This window comes from Oncorhynchus tshawytscha, linkage group LG10 (assembly GCF_018296145.1).
Source record: "Oncorhynchus tshawytscha isolate Ot180627B linkage group LG10, Otsh_v2.0, whole genome shotgun sequence".
Taxonomy (NCBI): domain Eukaryota; kingdom Metazoa; phylum Chordata; class Actinopteri; order Salmoniformes; family Salmonidae; genus Oncorhynchus; species Oncorhynchus tshawytscha.
The window spans coordinates 57,998,438-58,025,104 of record NC_056438.1 but is presented as its reverse complement, the minus strand read 5'-3'; the positions used below and the strand labels follow the sequence as shown (position 1 = coordinate 58,025,104).

Below are 26,667 nucleotides of genomic sequence, written 5' to 3'. Positions count from 1 at the left end.
CAAGAACCCGCTGTAAGTACTGAGATTACCGTTTGACTCTGTAGTCTATGGGTGGTTTGATGGAAAATAAAACATACAATGATTATCGGTAATTACAGCCTCTACTATTAAATAATCCAAAAAAACATATATTTTTTATTTAACTTGCCAAGTCAGTTAAGAACAAATTCTTATTTACAATGACGGCCTACCCCGGCCAACGCTGTGCACCGCACTACGGGACTCCCAATCACGGTCGGATGTGATACAGCCTGGAATCGAACCAGGGACTGTAGTGACGCCTCTTGCACTGAGATGCAGTGCCTTATAGACCGCTGCGCCACTCGGGAGCCCAAATCATATTAGGCTTATTCCTGCTGTTTCAGTGCCATCACCTGGGATTAAAGCCACAAGAGGGCCGACTGCCACTTCCTCTTCTGTTCTCAGAGGGCATTCATAAAAATGTAAAAATACTCAGCCTCATCCTTAGAATGATTTGTTGTATAATCAACACTGTTAAACAAAAGAGCAAAGTTAGTAGTTAAAAGTTGGTTATGAAAATGCATTGTTCATAGATAAAGATAGTAGGCCACTCTGGTGATTAGGGCAGCTGGCAAGGCTGAGGCTACTTTTCAGTCGCCTGAGAGATACAGGATCCAGTGGCATGTTGAGAAGAGGAGGGAGTAGCTGGCAAAGACGGGGTGGGATTAAGTTTTAACACCACTTTAACTGGAGGATTCGTGATCTCTGTAGATTGAGAAGCCCGGACATTTTAAATATGTATTGCGTCATTTTAAGTTCAGAGTCACATTTTCAAACGAAAACTTTCTGTATGATGATTAACAATATACAGACTTATCTGTGAATAAGTATTTTATTAACAGTAATAAACACCCCTCCTTTAACTGCATTCAAGATGTGCAATAAAAACGGTGTACAGCCGTTCATAAAAGTATGTTTAGGTGATACCAAGTATTTTACCATAGGTAGCAACTCATGATCTGGAAAGTAACAAGGTGAAGCAATTTTCCTTATACTTAGTGACAGGCAAACAGTCAAGTTAAGGCTACAAAAACAAGCCATTATCCCTATATGGTTATACACAGTCAATGCCGATTAGTTCTCCCAAATCAGCTTCAGGTGTGTGGTGATCAAATATTAGTTCTCCATATACGCAATGTAATTCACATGCAATGAGTAACCATCAATGAGGCAAAAGAAAAAACTTCTAACTAAAGACTCAGCAGAGGCGACTTTCAGGTATCAAAATCATACTAGCTACAGACCCCTAACAAAAACTGTTTTAATGTAGGACAACAAACCACATAGGATAATGAGGAAAAGTTGAGTGTAGTAATGATTAGATAATGTATGTGCTTTATATAACAGTCTAGTAAAAAAACATGAGTTGGCGCACACCCAAAAATGTTTGCAGAGGTGCTGACTGACTGACACCCTGAAGAAAGCACTGAGTGCTGAAATGTTGGTTGTACCCAAATTGTTGGGAGCATATTGAGTGTACGAAATTCTTTCTTTTTACATGCTTTATATAACAAAACACTTGGTCTATCAAAACAGAATTTACAGAAATAATTCAATGTAACAAAAAGCTGATCAAGATTCAGCTTCAATCCTTGGCTTTGAGGTGGGGAGTATAACTGTATGGCTCACAAGACATGTCAGTTACTGGCATTGGCTGGTGGACACATCACTGGGTTAGGGTCATGTCCAAAAGATTAAAAACTAGGCCTATTTCATTATGTTGCTGATCTAAAATGTGCAAGAAAGTCCAACTGGGTTTCATTGATCTTCTTCAGTAGTGCTTTTCCTGCAAGTAATCTTTCATCTTGTTTGGCAAAGGCAATTTCTGGATAAGGTCAATCCGTGTGTACTGACGGATGACAAACCGACAGAGGTACTGCATGGAACGCACCTGCATAAACCTTGAGATAGGGTTTGTCAGTCTGACAGGATACGTGGCAGTCCCTGGTGTACGAGATCGTGAATAGCAGAAGGCTCCACTCTCAGAATCTCTGATGGAATGTTCAATGAGTTCCACTATTGATATGTGACCCTCCACATCTGGCTGTTCGTAGAAACTGAAACTGCCATTGGAGTGTTCGATCCTGGTGTGGAGGGTCTTACCCTGTGAACGAAAGCTCAAGCTCAAAAGATAACGATCATCTGAGCTGTCTCGCACCAAGAATGACCCATCTGGCAGGCTAGCAAGTTTTTCCTCAGCTTCCCAACGCGTTATAGGACCCCAGTACCAACCCTGCTTGGCCAGTTTCTTTAGCTCTACTGTAAGGCTGGTTACAATCATGGGCCCGCTGTGCTGAACAGCATCATAAACCCTGCCAACGCCAGGGGCTGAATTGGGGTCAAAGTTGAGATGGTGCATTACTCTCTCTGCACCATGCGAATGAGAAGAACCACCATATACTTGGAAACTCCTTCGAATGTGACTGCCAGGTAGCTGAGGTAGCAAAGGGGAGAGAGGAGAATCTATTCTAGAGTCTGGAATAAAGACACCTGCAGATTCATAGAGCAGTCTATTCACTGATGGGTCCATGAATATGTCTGGTGACATCAGCTCCTCCTGGTCAATGGGGTCTTCCGCTGCATGAGGAGGGAAGCCCTCGGGCTGAGGCACCTCATCTATTGGAGAGGAATTATCCAAGCCTTTTTCAAGGTCATCATCTAAAGGCATTGCATAGTGAATATAGTTCTGAGGTGATAGTCCAATAATCGCAGGCACATTTTCCACATCAATATCTAGATGCAAATCACAATTCTGAGGCTCAGTGCTCTCAGATGAATCCTGAAAAGGCCTATCCATCTGGGGGTCAGGGAATACTTTCTGAATGCCATAAAGAGATGGGCTGGGGTCTGATGAGTGTATCATAGCTTTCACTTTCCCATCCATTCTAAGGCATGTTTCCTCAGAATTCGCTGCCCTGAGGGCCCATGGCGTGGGGCTATAATGGTGACTACTAGATCTTAGATGGTGCTGTGATTTTACGTCGTTAAAGAAAATGGGTGCTGAGGAGCACGAGAATGTGTCATCTTCACAGGTTACGGATGTGGAACTTTCTTTTATTTTACTTTTCTGTTTTGCCGAAAGCCTCCTTTTCAGTGATCCCATAAGACTCTCACTTTTTGAGCCGTTCTTACGGCCTTTCTTCTCCTCGTGATCAAAATCGTTACAAACAAGTTCTTTGCTGTAACATTTTCCAAACATTGAATCTGTTGAAAAGTTGGTATCTGAATTTGGCTGTGGTACAACATCCTCTCCCTCCTCTTTGCCTTTTAGGTTGAATGACTTTCGTATTGTTTTCAGACTAATTTTCTTCATTTTGGAAGTCCCTCAGACATGTGGGGATCTCATAGATGTGTGGATGGCCACAAAGGTTGTCCTTCAAAAGCAGTCATCCCTGAAGAAGAATAAATCCCATTAATTTATTCCACATCAAGACAAGACAAAGAATACATATCCTCAGTAGTTGTCATTACATTTCGAATACCGCTGTCTTATCAATCATGGCTAGCTACCTTTCTACAGTAGCCTATTTTTCCAACTGCTGGCGATATCTATGAAGAAGCCCAACACTACAGATACATCCTGCTGCTAGTAGAAGTGTTTGGATGCTAGCTAGCTAGCCGGCTAAGGTGGCCACCCAAGAAACAAAGAGGGCTAGCTGGCTAGCTTCTTTCATACTTCGATTAACTTTTGATATTACCTGTCATCCTCTGTTAAAAACGGTTTCCCCAGTAAACTGTCAAGATCGATGCATTTTGAGTTCGCTGGGAAATCAAAGCACTTGGCTTGGTTTTGACAGCTAACGTTACTGCCTAACGACGTTAGCTAGCTTCTGACAGGCTGCTAGCCAGGCATCTAGCTAGCTAACTGGCTTTAGAGATCCCACACGATACAATGTAGAAAAAGCAATACAAACTATGTCTAACTGGTTAGGAAGCTAGCTAAATAACGTTATATATATTTTTTTGAATATTCCTTGCAGAACTGCTGTAGCTAATAAGTTGCACATTTGTAGCTATACTTAGCTAATGCTAGCTATCTAGCTAGAACTTTTCAGTCTCCCTTCCTGTCGTTGTCCTTTGTTTACATGACTATTGCATTGTGGGAAAAGAGGTAAGGAATTCCCCAGATCTGAACGCATTGATAATCACTTAAATGTACATGTAATTTTCATATTTAGCCTACACAATACATTTGGTGTCACATATTTGATTTAAATCAGCACAAAACCTTTCCAAAATAAAACCTTAACCTTTGTTTTAGAATTAGATTCCAAGGGTGTATTCATTCTGCCAATTCTGTTGCAAAACCTGAATTTGTCAATATAACCTCTCGTTTTACTCTGTTTGCTTCCATTTCCTTATTGATGGTAACCGGTTTCCGTAATGAATACGCCCCCGAGGTTTATTCATTAGTAGGATTTGCAAAACGTTTTGTAAAGGAAACCGTTTCCCGTTTACTCTAGGAACCTAATGGAAGCAAACAGAGAAAATGGAACGAAACGAGGAGGGACGTACCTGAAACTCTCGTTTTCATTGAAAATGTTTTTCGTTTGGAGTAAACGGTTTTATTGTAAAATTATTGTAACAGTACTTAGCCTATATAGGATATTTGGGCAAAAGACCTAAACAGGCATGGTATTTAATTTTAATATTGATCCTGCATGTTAGTTTCCTACTTTATGTCCTTCCATGCCGTGGAAGTCCACTGCTTCATGTCTCATAGGCCTAGGTTTGAATGTTTGCTTAGTAATGGAGGATACATAGATTATTAATGTTCTACAGAACTGTTGCTTTTGGACAGCATGAAATAAAAAAGAAAACACAGCAATTCCACTCCCATATCCACAAGAGCTCCCAAATGAACTTCTCAGACAATGACAGCACTGTCCATAAAAAGGGCTTCAGGCACTGCTTTGTGCACTGTATGGTCCCGAAAGTAAAGCATGTTTGTTTTAATAGGAAAGGATGTAAAAGATGCCCAATGCGTATTTTGTTGAGAAACTATGTTATGCTCTAGAAATTATCTTTACCCTTAAAATTACAAAACAGATTGAGGCAGACATTGCTTTCATGCTTTTTGAGGAGAATGAGTTTTTTTCAATATCATCTGACTTTATACTGAGTCACGAGGCAAGTGGTGGTGCAGCCAGATGGGAAACGAGCATGAGTAATTTGTGTGGTCACTGGGTCAAAACTCAAAGCCCTGACAAGTCATTCTTTAACACAGACATGCACCATGGCGGCTGTATAATGGGAGCAGACAGCGTATGCGGCAATAAGGTTAATTAGACTGCAATGAAGCTCAGTATGAGAGAGCTCCCAATGACTTAAATCACAAGCTGTTCCAATCTCTCCAAATTAAGTATATCCCAGCATCTCTGAGTGAGGTGAATGACAGATCATAAATTAACACTGATTGTTCATGTGAACCCTCATTCTGTTCACTTTGGGGGCAGTTTAACTAAGATCTTGATCACTGAGGAACATGGTTAACTTCTTGAACTTGTAAGAATAATAGACAAAAAGTTGTTGGATATAATGAGCTGTAAATTAACAAGAATTGGCCAGGTTCCCCTCTCTCTCTCTCTCTCTCTCTCTCTCTCTCTCTCTCTCTCTCTCTCTCTTTCTCTCTCTCTCTCTCTCTCTCACTCTCTCTCTCTCTCTCTCTCTCATTATTTCCATTTCTCCACCTTGGATCATTTTGTGCACTTTGAGCTTGAGGGTAGGTGTTAAAAGTAACTCATGTCAGCAGAATGAGTTTGATCTCTTCTCATCTCTTCCTCTCCCAGTCCTAGTCGGTTTGTTTGTTCTTTTGACCCCTCACTATTCTGTATCTGCTTCCTGTCCAATATTTTTCTGCCCCCCCAGGCCTGGCATGCCACCCACTGCTGGAGAAAGGCATCCTGGGAAAGTGGGATGCTGCCACCAAGAGGTGCAATGGCATCTCTGCTAAAATATAAAATATTAAAGTAATTCAAGAAATTTAACTGTGTAGAACCCCCAGAATGTAGCTGATTACGTTTAGCTATTTCTTTACTTTCTTTGATTAGAAATGATTATTATAAATTGTGGTTTGATCAGAACGAGACGACACTTAAGATATTCCATAGGGACCTTTCTCTGTGCCCTGTATGTTCCCCTAATGGTACATGAGTATACATACATTACATTATCTTCAGTGCTTTGACATAACTTTTATCCTGCAGAGGGCATCATTGTCATTGTTCGTTTGCACATACCTCTAGACATAATAAGTGTACAGTCCCACTGGGCAAAACTGGTTGAATCAATGTTGTTTCCACGTCATAAAAAAAAAAAAATCTATGTGAAAACTGATTGGATTTGAAAAAAGTCATCAACGTAAGGGAATTTCTTCAAACTTTTAACCTAAATCCAATGATATGATCAAATTCTTTGTTGATTTCACATTAAAGTTGACAACTCAACCAAATAAATAAAAACTAGATGTTGAACTGACGTCTGTGCCCAGTTAGGTGACTCTAAGTAACGGAAGTAAAGTACATAAACTCAGGTCTATTTTCTAGCCTGGTTCCTTATGTAGGTGGAAATCGTAATAAAAAACAGGTGAGGGCTGGAGCTGGCAATTGGTGCTGGTTGTTGGCACCATTCTTTTATGGCTTGGCAGCTGCATGTTGATCCTGCACCCCCATTTCATCAAGACAAAAAGCTACTATTTTATACTCCTTATACTCCACGATTCTAGAATGGTTTATGTGTGAATGGTGAAAAAAAGGAGAAATCAAAACCCTCCTGTAAACAGAAAAAGGTCAGAGATGACGTGGGGAGTGAGGCCCAGCCCCTTGGTGACTATATTCTTAAGTGTGTAAATTCTATTTGTAGCCTTGCTTGTTGTTTACAGTCTGCACTCCAAACCCAAGAAACTAAATAAATATGGAGGCTTGGACGAATTCTTATGTCACTACAGAGGTTATTTTGAGTCTCTACTGTGCAGTGAAAATGCAAGTGGGTGATATATTGTGTAGATTAACTTTTATATACACTACCGTTCAAAAGTTTGGGGTCACTTAGAAATGTCCTTGCTTTTGAAAGAAAAGCACATTTTCTGTCCATTAAAATAACATCAAATTGATCAGAAATACAGTGTCGACATTGTTAATGTTGTAAAAGTCACTTCGCTCCCACACACTGACTCGGTACCGGTGCCCCTGTCTTTAACCAGACTAGAAAGAGGAGTGGGAGGCCCCTTGCTCAACTGTGCAAGAGGACAAGTACAATAGTGTCTAGTTTGAGAAACAGACGCCTCACAAGTCCTCAACTGGCAGCTTCATTAAATAGTACCCGCAAAACACCAGTATCACGTCAACAGCGAAGAGGCGACTCCAGGATGCTGGACCCCAAACTTTTGAATGGTTGTGTATTTCATACTGTAGGGCACAGTATCTACAATTACTTTCAATTGCATTCACAATGCAGGTCTCCAGTCAGAAAGCATATTGTGTTTGTCAAAAGAAGTAAAGAGTAAACCAGTTGCCCCACAGAGGGGCTAACTGATGCAAAGCTGAATGTTTGTAAGACGTACTGTATACTGTACTGTACTGTACTGTACTGTACACAAGTGACTAATTAATGAGTATTAGTATAATGAAAGTGGAGGCTCCACAGAGGAGGAAAAGGAGGACCATACTTCTCAGTGAATTTCATAAAAACAAAAATAGTGAAAGATTAAAAAAGTTATTCTTTTTTAGATAAAACTATACTAAATATATTCACGTCACCAAATAATTGATTGAAATACACTGTTTTGCAATGAAGTTCTACAGTAGCCTCAATAGCACTCTGTACAGTAGCACCATGGTGTTGCCGGAAAACAGCTAGTTTCCGTCCTCCTCTGGGTACATAGACTTCAATACAAAACCTAGGAGGCTCATGGTTCTCACCTCCTTCCATAGATTTACACGGTAATTATGACAACTTCCAGAGGACATCCTCCAACCTATCAGAGCTCTTGCAGCATGAATAAACATGTTCACCCAATCAAAGAATCAGAGAATGAATCTAGTACGGAAAGCATGTACTACAGCTAGCTAGCACTGCAGTGCATAACATGTGATGAGTTGTTGACTTAAAGAGAGAGAAAGACAATAGTTGAACAGTTTTGAACAAATACATTTCTTTAAAAATGTAGAAGAAGCAAGAGAAAGAGAGAGAGCTAGCTATATTTCATTGTATTTCACTTTCACTTAGCTAGCATATGCCACTAGCTAGCTTAGCCTACTCAAACACCAGGCTCAAACAGAGAGGGTTGCTATGTTAGCTCGCTGGCTATGGCTATCCAACACTGGAACTCTTCCAAGTCAATGTAAGCTTTTGGTTTTATAGATGTAATGCCACCGAGGCTGCCGGTGTAACCGCTAAACTGCTTGCTGACTGTAGACTGTACTGTATGATTGTAGCAGGTTTTCTAACATGTTAGTTTTGGTAGCTATGTTGTCTAAGACATTAGCTAATATGGTGAAAATGATGTAGGCTGTGTGTAGCAGTTAGCGGTTATGATATAGTTTGCCTTCGAAAAGACAGCTGATGTGTTGTTCACAAGTGAAGGGAAAGGTGAGAGGAGGAGAGCGCATAGATGCAAGAAGGAATTTATACAACAAGCAAAATTATCATGCTGTTTGTATGTGATGATGTGAAAGTGAACTGTGTTTGAGTGTGGTCAGGGGTGTATTCATTCCACAGATTCTGTTGACAAATGTTTCTTAGACAACAGTAAACGGAGATGAACATACCAGAATTTGTCCAATAGAAACTCTCATTTGCAACTGTTAGACTAATGATTACCAACTAGAACAGCCAGATGCAGGCAGAGGTATGCAAGGTGGTATTGAATGTGTCACTGTCTGTCACCTTGATTACTCTAATTTATATCTCAACCTGTGCACCTTTCATTCATAGGCTGGGTTGTAGCAACCTCATGATGGATATAGGGACAATTAGAGTATCATGTAGTAGCCTAAACCTATCACTGTTACATTGAACTGGGTGAATGCAATATGAATGAGAGTCATTCAATATGCTGTAATAGAAATAAGGCCATGCTCATAAAAAAAAAAATGTTCTCCCTCATCTTAAACGTCACGACCGCCACTGGTGAACACTTATCCTGCAGTGTGCTGCATGGGGGGTAGCCTAATAACAGATGTTACAAAAACAGATTTAATGAATTTCATAAATATTAAGATGAAAATAGTCTCATCATTTATGTGTACTCTGCTCAAGGCAGCGACAGGAGGGCACCAATAAAGTGTGCCAAGACGTTAGACAACTATTCTGGGATTTACGGAAAAAGTTTCATAGGGTTCTTTAGGGACAAACAGTAGGGGCATGAAGAGAGTCCATAAAGAGTTGACTGGTTCTACTATTTCAGTGCGAGGCTGTGGGGAATATTGCACGGTTGCCACACTGGCAGTGGAAGTCTGTGTGTGGGATACCAACAAATAGGGAGAGAAAGAGAGAGGCTTGCCATCATCACAACTGGGTGGGTGTGTGTGGAGGAGGAAGGGTGATGAGGTCAGAGCAGGAGGCTGCACATGTTTGATCCACTATGTAGAGATGCAGGAGAACCTTATTCTAACTCTGAAATGCTCATGTTGTGAATAAAAACTTGAGTTTTAAATGGAAATTGAGAATAGTTTGTTGTTGCATTTCCTACTTCAGAATATGTACCCTATGGGTTGTAAAAACTCTATAGGCTACATGTTCTGAAGTGCAGTGTTGGGGTCAGAATTGAATTGAGTGGGAAATTGCTCTTTGATTCCAATTCAATTCTTGCATTTGAATTGAACACATCTCACAGGACACAGAATTTGAAATCATTTCCAGACTACTGTAATTCTTAAAAATAAATTGGGGGGGAATTCCGTGACATGTATCCTATCTATTGCATGTGAGAGTGAATTTAAATTATCGCTGTTATATATAACACATTATCATTATAAAACCAGCAATGCAAATATAATTACTCTCTTCCAACTAAACACAGCTGGCAACTATGTTACCATAATAATGGTTAACTCTCTCAGGGAGTACAGGAATGAGGCACTAACCACCACAACACTTATTTTTCTGGAGTTAGTGATTGTTGCCCCATATACAGTACATTATATATGTCCACCCAGAAGTCAACCTCAGGAGCAAGCTATAAAGCATGAGAATGATTGTACAAGTCATATTTAGAAACCACTCACCTCTACACACCAGCTAATGTTTCTCTAGCGGTTAGCTGCCTTGACATTTCAAACATACTTCAAAACTCATATAATTACTGACTATATTTTACATACAGTAGTTGTACTGTACAATAAACCAACATCCACAATCAAAAATATTTTAAAAGTACTCACACTCTAACTAGTAACATAAATGATGTCATTAGAGGCTCAGGAGTAAATTGGATCAAGTGAGATAATTCTATAAAGATATAAAGTATCATGATTGCACAGAACCCAATGGGCAAAAACTGGTTGAATCAATGTTGTTTCCACAACATTTCAACAAAAAAACTCAATGTGATGATGTTGAATCAACGCGCAAAAATGATTGGATTTGCTAAAAGTCATACATTTTTTTCCCACCAAATGTTTTACCTAAATCCAATGGCATGGTCAATTTTTGTTGTTGTTGATTTCACGTTGAATTCACATTAGTTGACAACTCAACCAAATGTAAATCAAAACTAGATGTTGAACTGATGTCTGTGCCCAGTGGGAACACTGTTCACTGTACTGTACTGCACTGTACTACAGTGTGTCAAATTTAGGAGGGTTATACTATAACAACATTCATTTGATGGAGCTGATTTCTACTCACAGCAACCACAGACATTGGACAAGCATTAAGTACTGGAAGACATTCATTAAATACATGATAAACACATAATATTCTCCAACTTTTTTGATTGATTATTATTTTATTTAGTATCAGGTATACTATTAGCAGTCGCTACAGTTCAAATGAAAGGAAACTAATCTAATTTCACCAAACAGCACCTCTGAGATGGTGATGTATTGATCCTTGTGCGGGTCTGTGACGGTGGGGTCTTTTCATGTTGTATAACACTCCTGCAGCAGTGAACAGTTGGCGTATTTGCCAGTGGACTCCTCTGCAACACTGCCCTGTGAATTTTGACAGTGTTCTGATGCATGCCTCTTCTCTCTGGAGAGTGGTGCGGAACTCAATGAGGCCATCAGCAGCTCTCTATCAGCCCTGGTCCTCTTCCTGGAAAAGTTCCTCTCAGTCCAGCCCCCCGGTCACTCAGCAGAATGGTGGTGATAGTGGGGGTTGTGTGTTATAATGGGTCACCACTACAATACAGTGTATACAATGTATTAACCATAGCGTTGCACTAGCAATGGAAGCTAGTATGTAATATCTATTTCTAAAGAATGGAAAAAGTTTATGGATAAAGGTCAATATGTCTGTCCTGTTGGATTCCCTTGTTTCTATTCCATATTGAAGTAAGTCTGACCCACTTACAGCTTTAATATTTAACCATCTCTTATGTTGACTGACTATATACGTAGTCTAACAAGAGCTTTTGACAAAATTAGAGAATACCGTACATTATCTTAGATATGATCTTGCCCCTTTAAAAAAGTTACAGCATTAGTTAAAATGCGTTATCCGAAGCAAACTCCTTTCAGACGAAACTATTGAGTAAAATATACTGAACTTGAATCTCAACCCTTACATAAAGCATCCCACAGAGGGTATGTGTGTGTACGGGTGACTGACAGAGACCTTTCAGCTGGGGTTGACCACATCTGTGGCAGGCGTGGGGGAAATGCATCCAGGGAAGTGAGATCGAGATCAACACACACAAAGTCACTCTTTGTCTGCTCTACCTAGCGCACAGCCAGTGGGCCCGAGTAGTTTAACATAAGGGCTTGCTCAGCTTTCATTCTTTACTGCTCCTGCCTGGAAAGGATATGGGCTTTCTACAAATTCTGTTTTTGAAATGTTGAATATGAGTGCCTGAGTTCTGTGTATAGATGAACATGTGTAATAGCTGTATAATGTATATAAAAAATATGATTAATGTTTCAACCAGATAATTGGGTTTGGGGGGGGGGCTGTAGAAATATGAAAAGCTACTACTGAGTACACCAGGATTTAGCCCTTTATCACACAGTAACGCCCTGTGAACCTGACAAACACATGTTAGATTTAGGACAGTAAGACAGTACTCTCTCTGCCATCCAGACAGGGTACCAGTAGTTTCCAGTACATTAATGGTGCCTTTCTAACAATGTGAGGTAGTGCTTTATAAACTACATACCATACAGCTACTGTATTATGAACAGTAGCAATCAATGGAGAACTGATAAGGTTTTCATGAAACATATCATAATTGCTATACTGTATGTTCAGCTTAAAGACATGCTATGAAAATCCCAACTGTCCTTCCAGAATTGACCATTGATAACAATGATTTCTTCACAAATGTAAATAAATAATGCATATTTTGGGTGTCTCACCATGTGGTTCGTGCTATGAAATTCTCTGACGCACTCCTGGCCAGCCAGGCTTGAACTGTAAAAATCTATGAATAAGGGCTATACAATTTTGTATCATGAAATATAACATCAACATCAGTCATCAAAATGTATAAAATACTTACACATTTTTTAAAAACAATACAAGATTTGAAATATCATAGAATTAAAACCTTTACCATGCATGCACATTACATATTTTTCTGTTCTGATACAAATATCTATGAGAGATTGCAATTTGTTAGACATTCAACTTATTTACAACATGTTATATACATCCAATATACAGTCTTAAAAGATCTACATTTGAACAGTGTATCTTTGTATATGTTGAGATCAAAGTGAATTGAACAGCCTTGAGAAGCTGAGGTGCAGCTTAGCAAGAGAAGGAAACCAAGCAGTGTAATTACCGGCCGTGAAATGACAAGTGCTCATTTTCATTGCCAGTGTCCTTGCAATGTGGATTCAAATGACTGCAAATACTCTGAATGCTTTGCCACCTGAAGGATTCTGTAGGCTGGGAGGAAGAATAGACACTTGTGTAAGTTTGCATTCAGCTTAGAACAGTTCACATAGTCAAGCCAAGGTACAGTATATGACACTGATACTAGCCTATAATGTATCTTTTATTTGAGCTTTATTTAACCAGGCAAGTCAGTTAAGAACAAATTCTTATTTTCAATGAGTGCCTAGGAACAGTGGGTTAACTGCCTTGTTCAGGGGCAGAACAACAGATTTTTACCTTGTGATCTCAGGGATTTGATCTTACAACCTTTCAGTTACTAGTCCAACACTCTAACCACTAGGCTACCTGCCGCCCCAAATCTGACAAGGCAAAGAGTTTTTCTGACCACATGAGCCGACCAAGAAAAAATCTTGGTCCCTAGCCATTACTCATCCAAAAGCATTTGCAACAGAGTCAAAACCCCACAATTGGCACGCGTTTCCCTTATTCATGTCCCTTACCTTTCTGAAGAGATTCTGTTCTGATAGCTACCACTGTACTGTCTCCTCTTGTCCACGGGCTGCACATCCAGGTAGCCTCCTGAGTCATTCTGAATGACACCAGCATGGATGGCTGCTCGACATATACTGGATTTCTAGAAAAGAACAAGGTAGGTTAGCGTAAAACACATGCCAGTTCTATGAGAGAAATAAAATATTTGGAGGCCATTGTCAGACATACATACATACATACATACATACATACATACATACATACATACAGACATACAGACATACAGACAGACAGACAGACAGACAGACAGACAGACAGACAGACAGACAGACAGACAGACAGACAGACAGACAGACAGACAGACAGACAGACAGACAGACAGACAGACAGACAGACAGACAGACAGACAGACAGACAGACAGACAGACAGACAGACAGACAGACAGACAGACAGACAGACAGACAGACAGACAGACAGACAGACAGACAAGGACTTACATCTGAATACCATTGTGTTCCAATGACTCTGGCACGGGTCTCATGCAGACAATTGCGGGGGCAATACATCCTGGTGGAAAAATATCTATTAAACACGGTATCAACTTTACAGTAGAAGGTCAAGTTCGGTTTATTAGAAAGTGACCTCTTTCTTTACCTTGGACAGTGCCGTGCAGGTTTTTTGTAGGGACAAAACCGTGCAACGGTGGTCTCACATGTGACTGCTTTTACTGAGGAGCAAAGATGCCACAATGTCATTCAAACAATACATGCATTACTGAGACATAAAGGTGCACAACATGATAGTAGACCAGACATACCTGGTACAGTAAATACGTTGAAGGCATTTGCACTCCTGTTCATCCTGTAAATTTGAATCATTTGGTGTGAAAACGTGTCACTTGTTGGTTTGGCTTTATGACAAACATAATGGAATGAGTAAAACACACATAGTGGAATGAGTTAAACAAACATAGTGGAAAGAGTTAAACAAACATAGTGGAATGAGTTAAACACACATAGTGGAATGAGTAAAACACACATAGTGGAATGAGTAAAACACACATAGTGGAATGAGTAAAACACACATAGTGGAATGAGTAAAACACACATAGTGGAATGAGTAAAACACATAGTGGAATGAGTTAAACACACATAGTGGAATGAGTTAAACAAACATAGTGGAATGAGTTAAACAAACATAGTGGAATGAGTAAAACACACATAGTGGAATGAGTTAAACACACATAGTGGAATGAGTAAAACACACATAGTGGAATGAGTTAAACACACATAGTGGAATGAGTTAAACAAACATAGTGGAATGAGTTAAACACACATAGTGGAATGAGTTAAACAAACATAGTGGAAAGAGTTAAACAAACATAGTGGAATGAGTAAAACACACATAGTAGAATGAGTTAAACACACATAGTGGAATGAGTAAAACACACATAGTGGAATGAGTTAAACACACATAGTGGAATGAGTAAAACACACAGTGGAATGAGTTAAACACACATAGTGGAATGAGTAAAACAAATATAGCGGAATGAGTCAAACAAATATAATAGAGTGAGTAAAACAAACATAGTGGAATGAGTAAAACACACATAGTGGAATGAGTAAAACACACATAGTGGAATGAGTAAAACAAACATAGTGGAATGAGTAAAACACACATAGTGGAATGAGTAAAACACACATAGTGGAATGAGTAAAACAAATATAGTGGAATGAGTAAAACAAATATAATAGAGTGAGTAAAACATACATAGTGGAATGAGTAAAACAAACATAATGGAATGAGTAAAACAAACATAATGGAATGAGTAAAACAAACATAATGGAATGAGTAAAACAAACATAATGGAATGAGTAAAACAAACATAGTGGAATGAGTAAAACAAACATAATGGAATGAGTAAAACAAACATAATGGAATGAGTAAAACAAACATAATGGAATGAGTAAAACAAACATAGTGGAATGAGTAAAACAAACATACTGGAATGAGTAAAACAAACATAATGGAGTGAGTAAAACAAACATAATGGAATGAGTAAAACAAACATAGTGTATTGAGTAAAACAAACATACTGGAATGAGTAAAACAAATATAATGGAGTGAGTAAAATTTTAACTCACGCAACAGACTGAACACCATTTTTGTAGGACTTTGTGAAATAAGATTTTCTTCCTTGTCTTGTAACGTCCAGCCAGCCTCCGCCATCGTCTATGATTCCAGCGTGCAAACCAGCTCCGCAAACACTTGATTGCTGAAAAATTAAAATATGTTTCACTACTCTTAATACCAGGGATCCCGAACTGGCGGCCCGTGGGCCAAATCATTTTATTTGGCCCCCCAAGTTTAATGAGCATATTCATTTTTTGTGTGAATTTTCATTGTTGGACATAAAACACTGTAAAAACACCAGGAAATCAGCTCCAAGTGATTTTATTTGAGGAATTATGTTCCCAAATAAATAGAGAGACATATGTGATCGTATCCCAATGTAATCACTATGTTTTTGTCAGGTACTATATCGGTTTGCGCTTCTTCTTATTGTGGTCAATTTGAAGTGTACAAATTATTTATAATTACGTTCCGGCCCCATGACCATCCTCGGCCTGCAGTTGAATTTAGTTGGGGACCCCCGCTTTATGTATTATGACAGTATACTATGGCCATCCCCAACTGTTCAACTCCCGCTCTGAGGGGTGTTATCCAATACTGTTCAAGAATTAGAATATGTGAGCAAAATGACTAAAGTTGTTTTATATCATTATTTTATATCCTACAACTTGTGCACTGAGAATAGACAAAACAAATTGACATATACAAAATTGTGTTTTCTTTTCATACCATATCATAATACCCAGTCCCTATTACTTTTCCTGGGCTAGACAAGCATCCAGGAAGACACTCGTACCTGCAAGAAGAAACAATAGTTATAACTCAGCTTTGACCGATTCACAGGAATGAGTAAGATCTGGTAAGTGACAGCATCGACTTTAGGAACAACATAGGCCTACCTACGGTATTACTAGTGTTTCTTATTTTCAATGACAGCCTAGGAACAGTGGGTTAACTGCCTGTTCAGGGGCAGAACGACAGATTTGTACCTTGTCAGCTCCGGGGTTTGAACTTGCAACAACCTTCCAGTTCCGACACTCTAACCACTAGGCTTCCCTGCCGCCCCAAACATAATGGAATAAGTAAAACAAACAGGCCTACCTACAGTATTATTAGTGTTTCCTTTACAACGTAGGCCTACCTACAGTATTATTAGTGTTTCCTTTACAACGTAGGCCTACCTACAGTATTACTAGTGTTTCCTTTTCAATTTAGGCCTACCTACAGTATTACTAGTGTTTCCTTTTCAATTTAGGCCTACCTACAGTATTACTAGTGTTTCCTTTTCAATTTAGGCCTACCTACAGTATTACTAGTGTTTCCTTTTCAATTTAGGCCTACCTACAGTATTACTAGTGTTTCCTTTACAACTTAGGCCTACCTACAGTATGACTAGTGTTTCCTTTACAACTTAAGCCTACCTACAGTATGACTAGTGTTTCCTTTACAACTTAGGCCTACCTATTACAAGTGGTTCCTTTACAACGATCACGCAGCTTGGTCTCACAGTCCATCTGTTGACCTTTATAAAACAAGAAAACCAATCTGACTTAGATCTTCTGGCAGTCATTCCAAATATAAACTTATCTGTCTGGTGACAGAAATGTCCTACTATACAATGACATTGTATATGAAATACAGTGCAATCAAATGAGAGATAAATTCTTACACATTTGCACTGTGCTGACCACCTCATTCCTCTCCACGTTGTCATTGGATGATGGTGTTGGGGGCAGTGGTCTCGCCCTAGGCTCTTGGGCCCTCGGTTCTGGCTGCGTCTCCGGCTCAATGTAATTTGTCTCTTCTAGTTCAGGGGCAGGACGTCTCTGTACTCCGTTCTCTGAAGAAGAACAAGAGCCACATCACATGTTATATGCCCTGCAAAACAAAAATGTGAAAAGCAACCAATTTGTTTTGCACCAAAAAAGCAGCCTACCTTTGTAGCAGAGATTGTCCCTACAGCCTCCACCGTAGCTGGGCGGACAGGCAGAGCACGGGGTGCCATGTTTGTATGGGGCATGCCCCCACCAGTTTCCCCTGCACACAAATTACATCATAAAACACACTGAACCTTTTGACTCAATCCCTCCCAGTTCCAATACACTACATAATATACAGCAATTTGAACTTAATAAAACATTTTTGTGGGGGGGACAAACATAAGAATATTTTTTTTTAAACTGGAAAACTTACGGCGGTGAGTAGTTGCAAACCAAGTACACAGCTTTAGTCCAAATCATGCCCCACACATTCATATTGTAGCACACATTGATAGCGCATCCAATATGGCTGCTTGTTGCCCAAACCATCTGCAAAGACAGACAAAGTAGCTCCCTTCAGATAATGGTCCTCTCAGACTTCTCTGTCCTTAAATAAAGTCTTATGATATTGTCATAGGAAACTCTTACCTGTGTATAGTGAGTGCAGACGGGACCAGAGCATCTGAAAGGGCAGTGTGGGTTACATTCCTGTGGATAGGGATAGCTGTAGTCTCTCACTTCATCATACCAGGCTTGGACGTGAAATGTTGGTGGTCGGTCTCTGAGGAAAGTGGAAACAAAACAATTGAGCTAACTGGACACAACCCATGGCAATATGTCAGTACTCTGTACTCCACTGTTTAATCACACATTTGTTGCCTCATGAGTTTATATGACCACACAACTGTCATTCATCCTGTTGAAGCCACCTAAAACAAAGTATCTAGGAGTAATCATGTTAGGAAATGGATATATAGTACTACTCTATAATGACATAATGCATATAATCAAACTGGTCATCTCTTCTGTTATTATACAGACCTTCCCCAGTGGGCACCCAGGTTCTGTCCAATCTGGGTTAGCATGTGTTGTGGTCCATGCTCCCACAGGCAGGTGTGTGCCCAGTGTTCAGCACTCCTCTCCAGCTCCATATCCCAAACCTTTCAAATGTGAAAGTCAGAGTTACTCTGATAAGCTAAATGCATATCTGCAGGCTCATCAGATTGGTGCTAGAGCTACTGAGACTAAAACTTAAAAATGCTTGTATTAGTGTTACTTAGACTCTAGAAATACAGCATTCTTGATAAACAAACATTGGAAATGCAAATCTTAACATTCTTCCCAGAAAGTATTGGGGGACCTGATGGCATTTTTAGTACTACTGGCCTCTTTGCAACAACTCTGCACTAAAGTGCACCAATCTGCACATGATACAGATCTTGTATTGGGTCAATTGACACTATAAACTATTTGTGCGCCACTTGTTTCTGACAAAGAGCTAGGTAGATATGATGTGAGGAATTCTAATGTTTCTGCCAAGCTGTAGTAAAATTGTCCATTAGAAGAATAGGTGTAGTGTGCTGCTGTTCTGCTGTTTAACTGCACTAACACCCATCAAGGTTAATTGAAAAAGGTGCCAGTCGGCTTCCCTGTACAGTCCTAATGTCTTCCATGTGTAGTACATTACATTAGTGATATATGCATTATGCACTGCTTAGGGTTAGTGCAGTGGGCTTGAAGGAAATGGACATACTGTAAGCCTGGATACTAATCTTTGTTTATACATGTAAATCGTCCAAATTGTCCAAATAGTGTTGGATATTTACATTAAGACATCAAAATGATGTCCTCTAAATGGCAAATCCTTTGTGTTCTTCTCAACATTTACAGTTAACCCCTCCATCTGGGAACAGTACTTTACATTGCTTCCAGGAATCCTTTGCAGAAACCTATATTTGATCAACCATACTTCAAAGGATGCTGCTCAACTGTTAAAAGTTTGAGTCAACACAGACCCAGCTCTGTTGCCAAAGGCAATTAAATAAAGACTAATATTTGAAAACGTGAGTTTAAATGGTTGAGGCAGAGTGCACAATAACAGTGGAAGAGAGAGCTGGTCGGTAGCCAAGGCAGGGGCCAGAGCTCGAGGTTTTACAGGGGCAGTAACATACTGGCTTTATTGCTTGGCTGTTGGTCAGGCTTGTTTTTAGGTTTTGAAAAAGTACTCAATTTTCATACTTGAGTAAAAGTAAAGATACCTTGATAGAAAATGGCTCAGGTAAAAGTGAAAGTCACCCAGTAAAATACTACTTGAGTAAAAATATTTGTTTTTACATAAGTATAGTTGTGGAAAATTCACTCAATTGTCATACTTAAAAGTAAAAAGTAAATGCTAGATGTCAAATTCCTTATATTAATTAAGCAAACCAAACGGCACAATTTTATCATATTTTTACATTTACGGACAGCCAGGGGCAACACTCCAACACTTAGACAAAAATGTACAAATGCAGTATTTGTTAAGTTAATCTGCCCAATCAGAGGCGATTGGGATGACAACGCATTATATTGGTAGGTGTGTTGTGAATTGGACCATACTGCTGTCCTGCCTGAGCATTCGAAAGTACTTTTGAGTGTCAGGGGAAATATATGGGAGTAAAGATCTACATATTTTCTTTAGGAATGTAGTGGAGTAAAAAAATATCAATTCTCAAGTAAAGTACAGATATTTCTAAAAAACTACTTAAGTAGTACGTCAAAGAATTTTGACTTAGTTACTTTACACCACTGGCTCTCAGAGCTTGGTGTGAAACCTCTGCATTGGCCCTGACTTTCCAAATGTGATCTGCTAAAACCATTCTGGTTGAATGGGTTTGAGAATGTTCCAGATTCTCAAGCCTAGATGTCTTGAGTCTATGAACAAGTATCACACGTTAGCTTAGATGAAGTATGAGTGCATAATACGTAACTAACACTTGCTTCAATCTGTAGTACTGTACAATCTCCTTCTTCAGTAGGGGCAAGTGTCATATTCCAATTGCCTACAGTCCAGCTTAGGAAAACCTAAACATAACATAAATATAGCAGACACAGATGGTCCTGGTTTAGCTTTCTTACCATATACTCCATATTTGAAGCTTGAGGATAAACTTGACCTCTGAGCTTGTTGTGCAAATCGAGGATGAGGTGCATATCACCGTCAGTGATGGCTCTCTTCCCTCTCTGTTTGGACACCCACCACTCATCATCTTTGTTCATATACTTCTCCAGTATAGCCTCCAGGTGAGTAGAGTTAGGGATCACCATAGAAATTACTGTTTGGGCAAAGAATAACAACCCGAACCCTCTCAGCCAGTCCTGAGGTACACCCTTCATGATGATGATCAGCCTCTCCAGCCTCTGTGATTCACTCCAATACAAAATCTGTATTCTGTCGGCTAAACAAAATTAAAAATGAAATAGAATATGATGGTTGGTCAAGCATTCAGAGATCTTTATTCAATTTAATATTAATGGTTATTGATTTATGCATTCCCTTGAATGTGAGAACTGATGAATTATCACATCTCTGGCACAAGGATATCATACATTAGTATTAGAACGATAATACTGTACATGGCTTTGGTGTATTTTAAGCTCTTGACAGTAGGTCAATTGCACTGTTCACACAAAAAATACGTTTTTGCCAAGCACATGCAATATTTCATGAGCATGCGTATTGCTTGCGAAATTCTCTCACAGCCTAGGCAAGGCAAGGCAATCACCTCCGATCCTGTTGTAATACAAAGTTATAATTCAAAACAGTATTTTTCGTTATCCCAGTGTCAAATATATATATATATTTTTAATGTACCTTTTACCAAAACGTTTTGTTCAATCTGGTCAACTATCCCCGGGAAACAATGTCCAGCTCCAAAAGTTGTATTGAAGCAGAATGGTGAACATGAAAGCTACTCTTCATACATCCTAAGATTTAGGACATCTATAGGAGCCTAAATATACGTAATAAGTAAGTAAGTTCGGATATCGTACATCCACCAAGGATTCTCGAGCGTACCTGTATAATCATTCAAGTATGAGCGCTCCCTGCGTTTATATGCCAAATTTAGATTTAGCGATGCGTAACGCCGCAGACCCCGCCCTTGGCCTCCTCCTGTGTTCCCAGATTGAACTATTGGAAGACTCTGGTTCTGATCCCAGCCATCCCACTCAAGTTACAGCAAGGTAAACTTTGGGTAATAAGAGCCCACTCACATGTAAATTTAGTATTTCTTTAGAATAGTATTTCTGTTCATGTTTGTTGGTAAGATTTTGAGATGTTCAATTATCATATTTACTGTAATGGGATTTGAGTTGAATGGATGAATGAACTATTACTGTAATGTACACCCCAAACATCACTGTCTATGTTATTACAAGCCTCTCTAGCTTCGTGCCTGCATCCATGACACAAAGAAAAGCTTCACTCTGAACTTGCTGTCCTCCCAAACTCCCTGTTAAGCAACACAACCCAACTGAGCTCTGCAGCTTAAGGATGGCCAAACCCATCAAAACTGATTAGGCTTTTTCCACTTCAGTGAGCATCAAGCCAAGTTTGAGAAACAGACTCTGTTCCTCAGGTGGGTATCATGGAGATAGCTGGTATCCTATGGGTAGAGGGCATGCTGTGCTCCCTGTTTTATGAGTGCCTTCCTGGGCATCAGACTCTCAGCACCTTAGGTCATGCTGACTTCAATCATGCCTTCCTAGTAAGATGTCTAGAGGAATCAACCCACATGACCAAGAAAAGTCCACTCAGGTGGAAATGAAGTCAGTGCCCAGCTAAGACCTGTAAAAGGTTGCTGTACAGTGCCATGGTTGCTTCCAGGTGACTGCATTGATGGGGTAACTTGTACAAGCAAATACATTTTGGGTGAATAAATACCACTGCCAAATCAAAGTTGCCTACTAAGGGAATTTTAATCCCATTGATAGTCCTCTTCGGTGCTTTACAGTAGAGATGCAGACACTCCATGCTAGGGGTCATTTGGGTTATAGCACTGCAAGACTCCAAGTCAGTGGGGAACTGAACAGATCCGAGAGATAATTGGCTTATGGGCCGGGCCTAAACACATTCTCTGTAATGATGTTGACCAGGGACATTCTTTTGATTTTATTTAGCAGTGTACAGAACGTGTGTCTAAATAACCTTTTCCTGTGTTGTTTTCCCTATTATTCATTTCATGACTTGTCTTTGTGTGACTTATGTGCAACATTTCCATAATTATCAGTCTTCTGTCTTCAGTCACAGGGACATTGTTGAATATTCACAAGGGAATAGTCCACTGCAGGCAGAGTTTTTTTTGCTGCACCTTTTATACCTGCTGTAAACTGTGTAGCCCCGGTGACAAATACAATTTGATTTGAGAAAAAAAAGGTTTACTTTGTCAGGCTTGCCCTCTGGTGTTCTCCTTTCCTCACTACAGCTGCTAAAACCTCTTCTGATGCAGTTGGACATTCCAAACACACTTTCTCAAGCAGGACATACAGTTTAGCAGTCTTTATTCTATAACAATGGTAACAGGCCACAGCAATTACATGAACACAAATATAAGTGACATTCAATGGTGTAAAAATATGAAGCTTCATGCAAATAAAAACAACAACATGTAATTCATGTTCTGGAAAACACTTCAGAAGTACTTACAAAAATACAGTAAATCTTTAATAAAACAATATTTATCAATGTTGAAAATGCTACTGACATATGGTACAGTGAGCTGGAGTCGATCGATCCAATATACTCTTGTCTTTATAATTATGAGGAAGCTTATTGACCACTGCCTTAGTGGAGGTATTTGTAGGTTTGACCTCTGTACCAAATAGTCAATCAAAAGTCACCAACAAAAACAACATGATTGCTGATCAATACATTTGACCATCAATATGATGGTAAGACAACAATAAGTTGTATGCTACAACATAACAATGTATGATACTCATTTACATCTCAAAACCAAATCAAATGTAGCTTATAATTCAAAATGTGTAATTGTATAAAAAGGTACATTGTACATATAAAGTACTTGGGGGAAATACATCTGACATTTGAAGCAATGTGAAATTATGATATCTGACAGTTCATTATTAAAACAGATGTCTAAATGGTTTACTTGAACCAGTACATGTAGTTGGACGTTATTGCAGGGAAACATAGGTTGTTACTACATGAGCCTCCGTAGCTTGGTGCGCATGCTGAACATGGGATGCCAACTCTGTAGGGAGGTTCTCCTACCCAGTTCCCCCTGGAAAAGAAAGAGTAATAATGTGTCATTCTTGTTGAAGTTGAAAGATGCTCCCTTGGGCATTAAACATGTAATTTTCCAATTTGAATTAATGTAGTAGTCATTTCCCATTTCACAAATCTAAAGCATAATAGCAGCTATACTTTTTTATTTTGCATAAAATAGCCTTGATGCTTTCATAATGACATCAGTTTACGCGGACACCTATAAATCTGTTCCCATTCGGTCTGACAATGAGTTTCTGAAATGTAAGAGAGAGGATATCAATCATTCAGGTGTGATAAGTGGAGCTTGTTAAGGTATTAAGCAGGACTCACTTTGGGGAATAATTACAGACCAGGTATGTTGCTTGTCTCCACATGGCTCCCCAGACAACCATGTTATAGCACGTTTGAACTGCACAGCCAACTCTGTTTGTTGTAGCCCACACCATCTGAATATCAGTCAGATAAGTCTTTTGAGGATAAAAATACTTTCCTGAAAAATAAGAAACTCCAGCACCCTGGTTATCCTGAATACTGCACAAATGATTGAATTGATCTCGTAGAAGCAATGTTTATGTCAATAGACCTTCATCAGGGTCTTCGTCAGGAGAATACTACCCCAAACATTCCCAAATCTGGTGCCTAGATGGCTACTGTACCTGAGTGTAATGTGTACACATCGGTGCAGAGCACCTCATTGGACACCTGGGGTTGCAGTCACGAGGGTATGGAAACATGTAATCATTGACTTCGTCATACCAAGGTTTGACCAGCTGCAGAATGGAGCGATATCTGGAAGAAACATATCAAGTACATTCATTTTGTGCCATAGTCAACATTGCATGAGGTTGGACTCAAAGATGGCATTGCTCGGATCCCCCTCAATCAATAAAAACAAATAAAATATTGTATCAACACGTGGTCAGTTGATATATGATTGACACATGCCAGGCTTTTACATACCCCCCTGTTCTGACCGACAGGTTCTGTCCCAGGTATCTCAGTAGAAATGGTGGTCCATGTTCCCAGAGACACGTGGCTGCCCAGGCTTCAGCAGATCTGGCAAGGCCTTCATCCCACACCTGTATGTGTTGCAGACATGATAATGCATTCATTGAACCTAAAAGTGCACAAAAACCATGTATTGTGAGCTGCTCTCATAAATATCTACCTGAATTACCTTGCATGAAAACAAAATGCACAAAACTTCTCATCAGTTATATGTTGATACCGAATAGAAAGAGTAAAGCTTCTTGCAATGATATCGAATAGATGCCAGAACCCCCCTCCGCCCCCCAAAAAGAAAAAAAAAATCTGTGACCATGAGCACACTGATTTTATGTAGTAAACTTATGTTTCCAGCAGGGTGAGCCATAGACCAAGCCATAGTAGGCACATGACTCATGATGCATACCTACATTTTAATTGGCAAAAAAAGTTATACAGTAAATTATCGGATCAAATCACAAAGACAACACTACGCCAACAAATCTCAAATAAAAAGTAGCCTACTAGTTTAGCATGTAAAACATTTTCAATTGAATCTCAATTAAAAACTTGCTCTCACCATATACTCCATATTTGCAGCAGGTGGAAAGACGTTTGCTCGGACTTTATTGTGATAGTCAAGGATGGCAAGCATGTCACTTTGTGAAATCCAGCGTTTCCGTCTAGACTTGGGGATGAGCGCAGACACCTGCGCGTTTAACATTGAGTTCATGTCGGTGAAATTGGCTATTGAAGTGGAATCTGTCGAGTTATGGATGAGCCATCCACTTGCTCCACTGGCTATGCAGAACAGGACCACATTGGTAAAATAGCACATGCCTTTCATTCTTCTCCAGGTTAGTCACGTACTGTAAAGAAAAACAAAGAAATAACAGTCTCGTTTGAAATAAAACAGGTAGCCTACATTACTCTGGATAATTATGTCATGCTCTTGAATAAAAACGCAAAGGTAGAAAGAGCACATCAATTCTTTAAAAAATGTTTTTGCAAATAACTATACTATTCAAACTATCACTTCCCTGATTAGATTCAAAATATAACACTAACGTTTGATCCAAAATACATTGTTGAATAGCTAATGTCTTACCCGCAATTCAGAAAGTCTCAGAGGTGCCTGTTCAAAGTTGTACAATTCCCTTCCCTGCGTACTCTGTTCAGTCCCTCTCACTCTACTGCGACATGCCTCTGCCTTGGCCACGGTTTTTATAATCTGTCATTGCTCAAGGAGCATATGGTAAACAGTGTCTGCGGCGTTACTGTCAACATTATATCATTTGTATGCTACTTGTAACATTGTTTATTGCATGCTTATTTATTGAAAATCAAATTGCATTACATTTAGGTCAAGTTAGGATTATATCCTTTATATTACTGTAATAGTAAGGTGTCTTCTTCATGACTTCTCTCAGTTGGTTGTCAGCATCACAATGCCATGCTTGTTGTTCCCGATGATATTGTATTAGTTATCAGTCCATGGTGCAGTTAACTTTCTACTCTTATTTGAAATTGGATCAGGCTCATGCCCTTGAGCAACAAAACCTTGCCAGGAAGAGAACAAACACTGATTTAGATAGTCTCAGGTTTTCCAACTACAGTATTGCAAGTCATTTTCCTGGTCTGAGGTCTCCTGTGCCTAGGGTTTCTTGTCATGTTCATTGTAATGGAAGGATTACACTTGTTCAGTGGCCAAATCTACTGCCTGGGCACTCTCCCCCCTCCCCCTAGAATAAAATAAGTGCCAAGTTGAAAAAACCTCAAGAGGGTCATACATTTCTTTGCCATTTGGAAATGAACTGAAGCAAAGTGCTTCAGTGATTTACCCCATCGTTTCTGTTATTTTGCTTATTTTGCTTAGTGCTTTTGAAAGTTTTATTGGAAGAATGACATACTTGTTTTCTTCCAAATAGTGCAGTGATATAAAAACTTGGCTGTAAACTCAGAGCCGTCTTTGAGTTCCATTGATTCAGTTAACTCAAGTTTTAATA

General features: G+C 39.4%; 3 protein-coding genes across 6 annotated transcripts; all 3 read right to left on the bottom strand.

The window, feature by feature from the left end:
• Window positions 1-834: 834 nt before the first annotated feature.
• Window positions 835-4,377, bottom strand: LOC112260511 (suppressor of cytokine signaling 6). 2 transcript variants are annotated; one of them, XM_024435677.2, is made up of 2 exons: window positions 4,272-4,377; window positions 835-3,413 (listed from the first exon to the last, which is right to left on the bottom strand). In XM_024435677.2, the coding sequence occupies exon 2, from the start codon at window positions 3,332-3,334 to the stop codon at window positions 1,793-1,795; it is 1,542 nt and encodes a 513-aa protein (XP_024291445.1). In that variant the 5' UTR covers window positions 3,335-3,413; window positions 4,272-4,377; the 3' UTR covers window positions 835-1,792. The 2 variants fall into 2 exon arrangements, with proteins under 2 accessions (XP_024291445.1, XP_024291444.1); XM_024435676.2 differs by lacking the exon at window positions 4,272-4,377 and adding an exon at window positions 3,720-4,230.
• A 6,572-nt stretch (window positions 4,378-10,949) lies between these two features.
• On the bottom strand, window positions 10,950-21,513 carry LOC112260510 (cysteine-rich secretory protein LCCL domain-containing 1). Of its 2 annotated transcripts, XR_006084334.1 has the most exons (16): window positions 21,260-21,513; window positions 20,524-20,843; window positions 18,448-18,566; window positions 18,055-18,187; window positions 17,840-17,955; window positions 17,583-17,683; window positions 17,316-17,486; window positions 17,108-17,168; window positions 16,376-16,442; window positions 15,658-15,788; window positions 14,331-14,374; window positions 14,168-14,240; window positions 14,011-14,080; window positions 13,521-13,654; window positions 12,537-13,071; window positions 10,950-11,363 (listed from the first exon to the last, which is right to left on the bottom strand). XR_006084334.1 is itself a non-coding variant. In XM_042328792.1 (15 exons), exons 2-15 carry the CDS (start codon window positions 20,779-20,781, stop codon window positions 13,020-13,022), a joined length of 1,530 nt encoding a protein of 509 aa, XP_042184726.1. In that variant the 5' UTR covers window positions 20,782-20,843; window positions 21,260-21,513; the 3' UTR covers window positions 10,950-13,019. The 2 variants fall into 2 exon arrangements, 1 of the variants encoding a protein (XP_042184726.1); XM_042328792.1 differs by having other exon boundaries at window positions 10,950-13,071.
• A 1,417-nt stretch (window positions 21,514-22,930) lies between these two features.
• Window positions 22,931-26,300, bottom strand: pi15b (peptidase inhibitor 15b). 2 transcript variants are annotated; one of them, XM_024435671.2, is made up of 6 exons: window positions 25,770-26,300; window positions 25,242-25,530; window positions 24,638-24,756; window positions 24,334-24,466; window positions 24,008-24,144; window positions 22,931-23,690 (listed from the first exon to the last, which is right to left on the bottom strand). In XM_024435671.2, exons 2-6 carry the CDS (start codon window positions 25,506-25,508, stop codon window positions 23,555-23,557), a joined length of 792 nt encoding a protein of 263 aa, XP_024291439.1. In that variant the 5' UTR covers window positions 25,509-25,530; window positions 25,770-26,300; the 3' UTR covers window positions 22,931-23,554. The 2 variants fall into 2 exon arrangements, with proteins under 2 accessions (XP_024291439.1, XP_024291441.1); XM_024435673.2 differs by having other exon boundaries at window positions 24,008-24,123; window positions 25,770-26,287.
• Window positions 26,301-26,667: the final 367 nt, after the last annotated feature.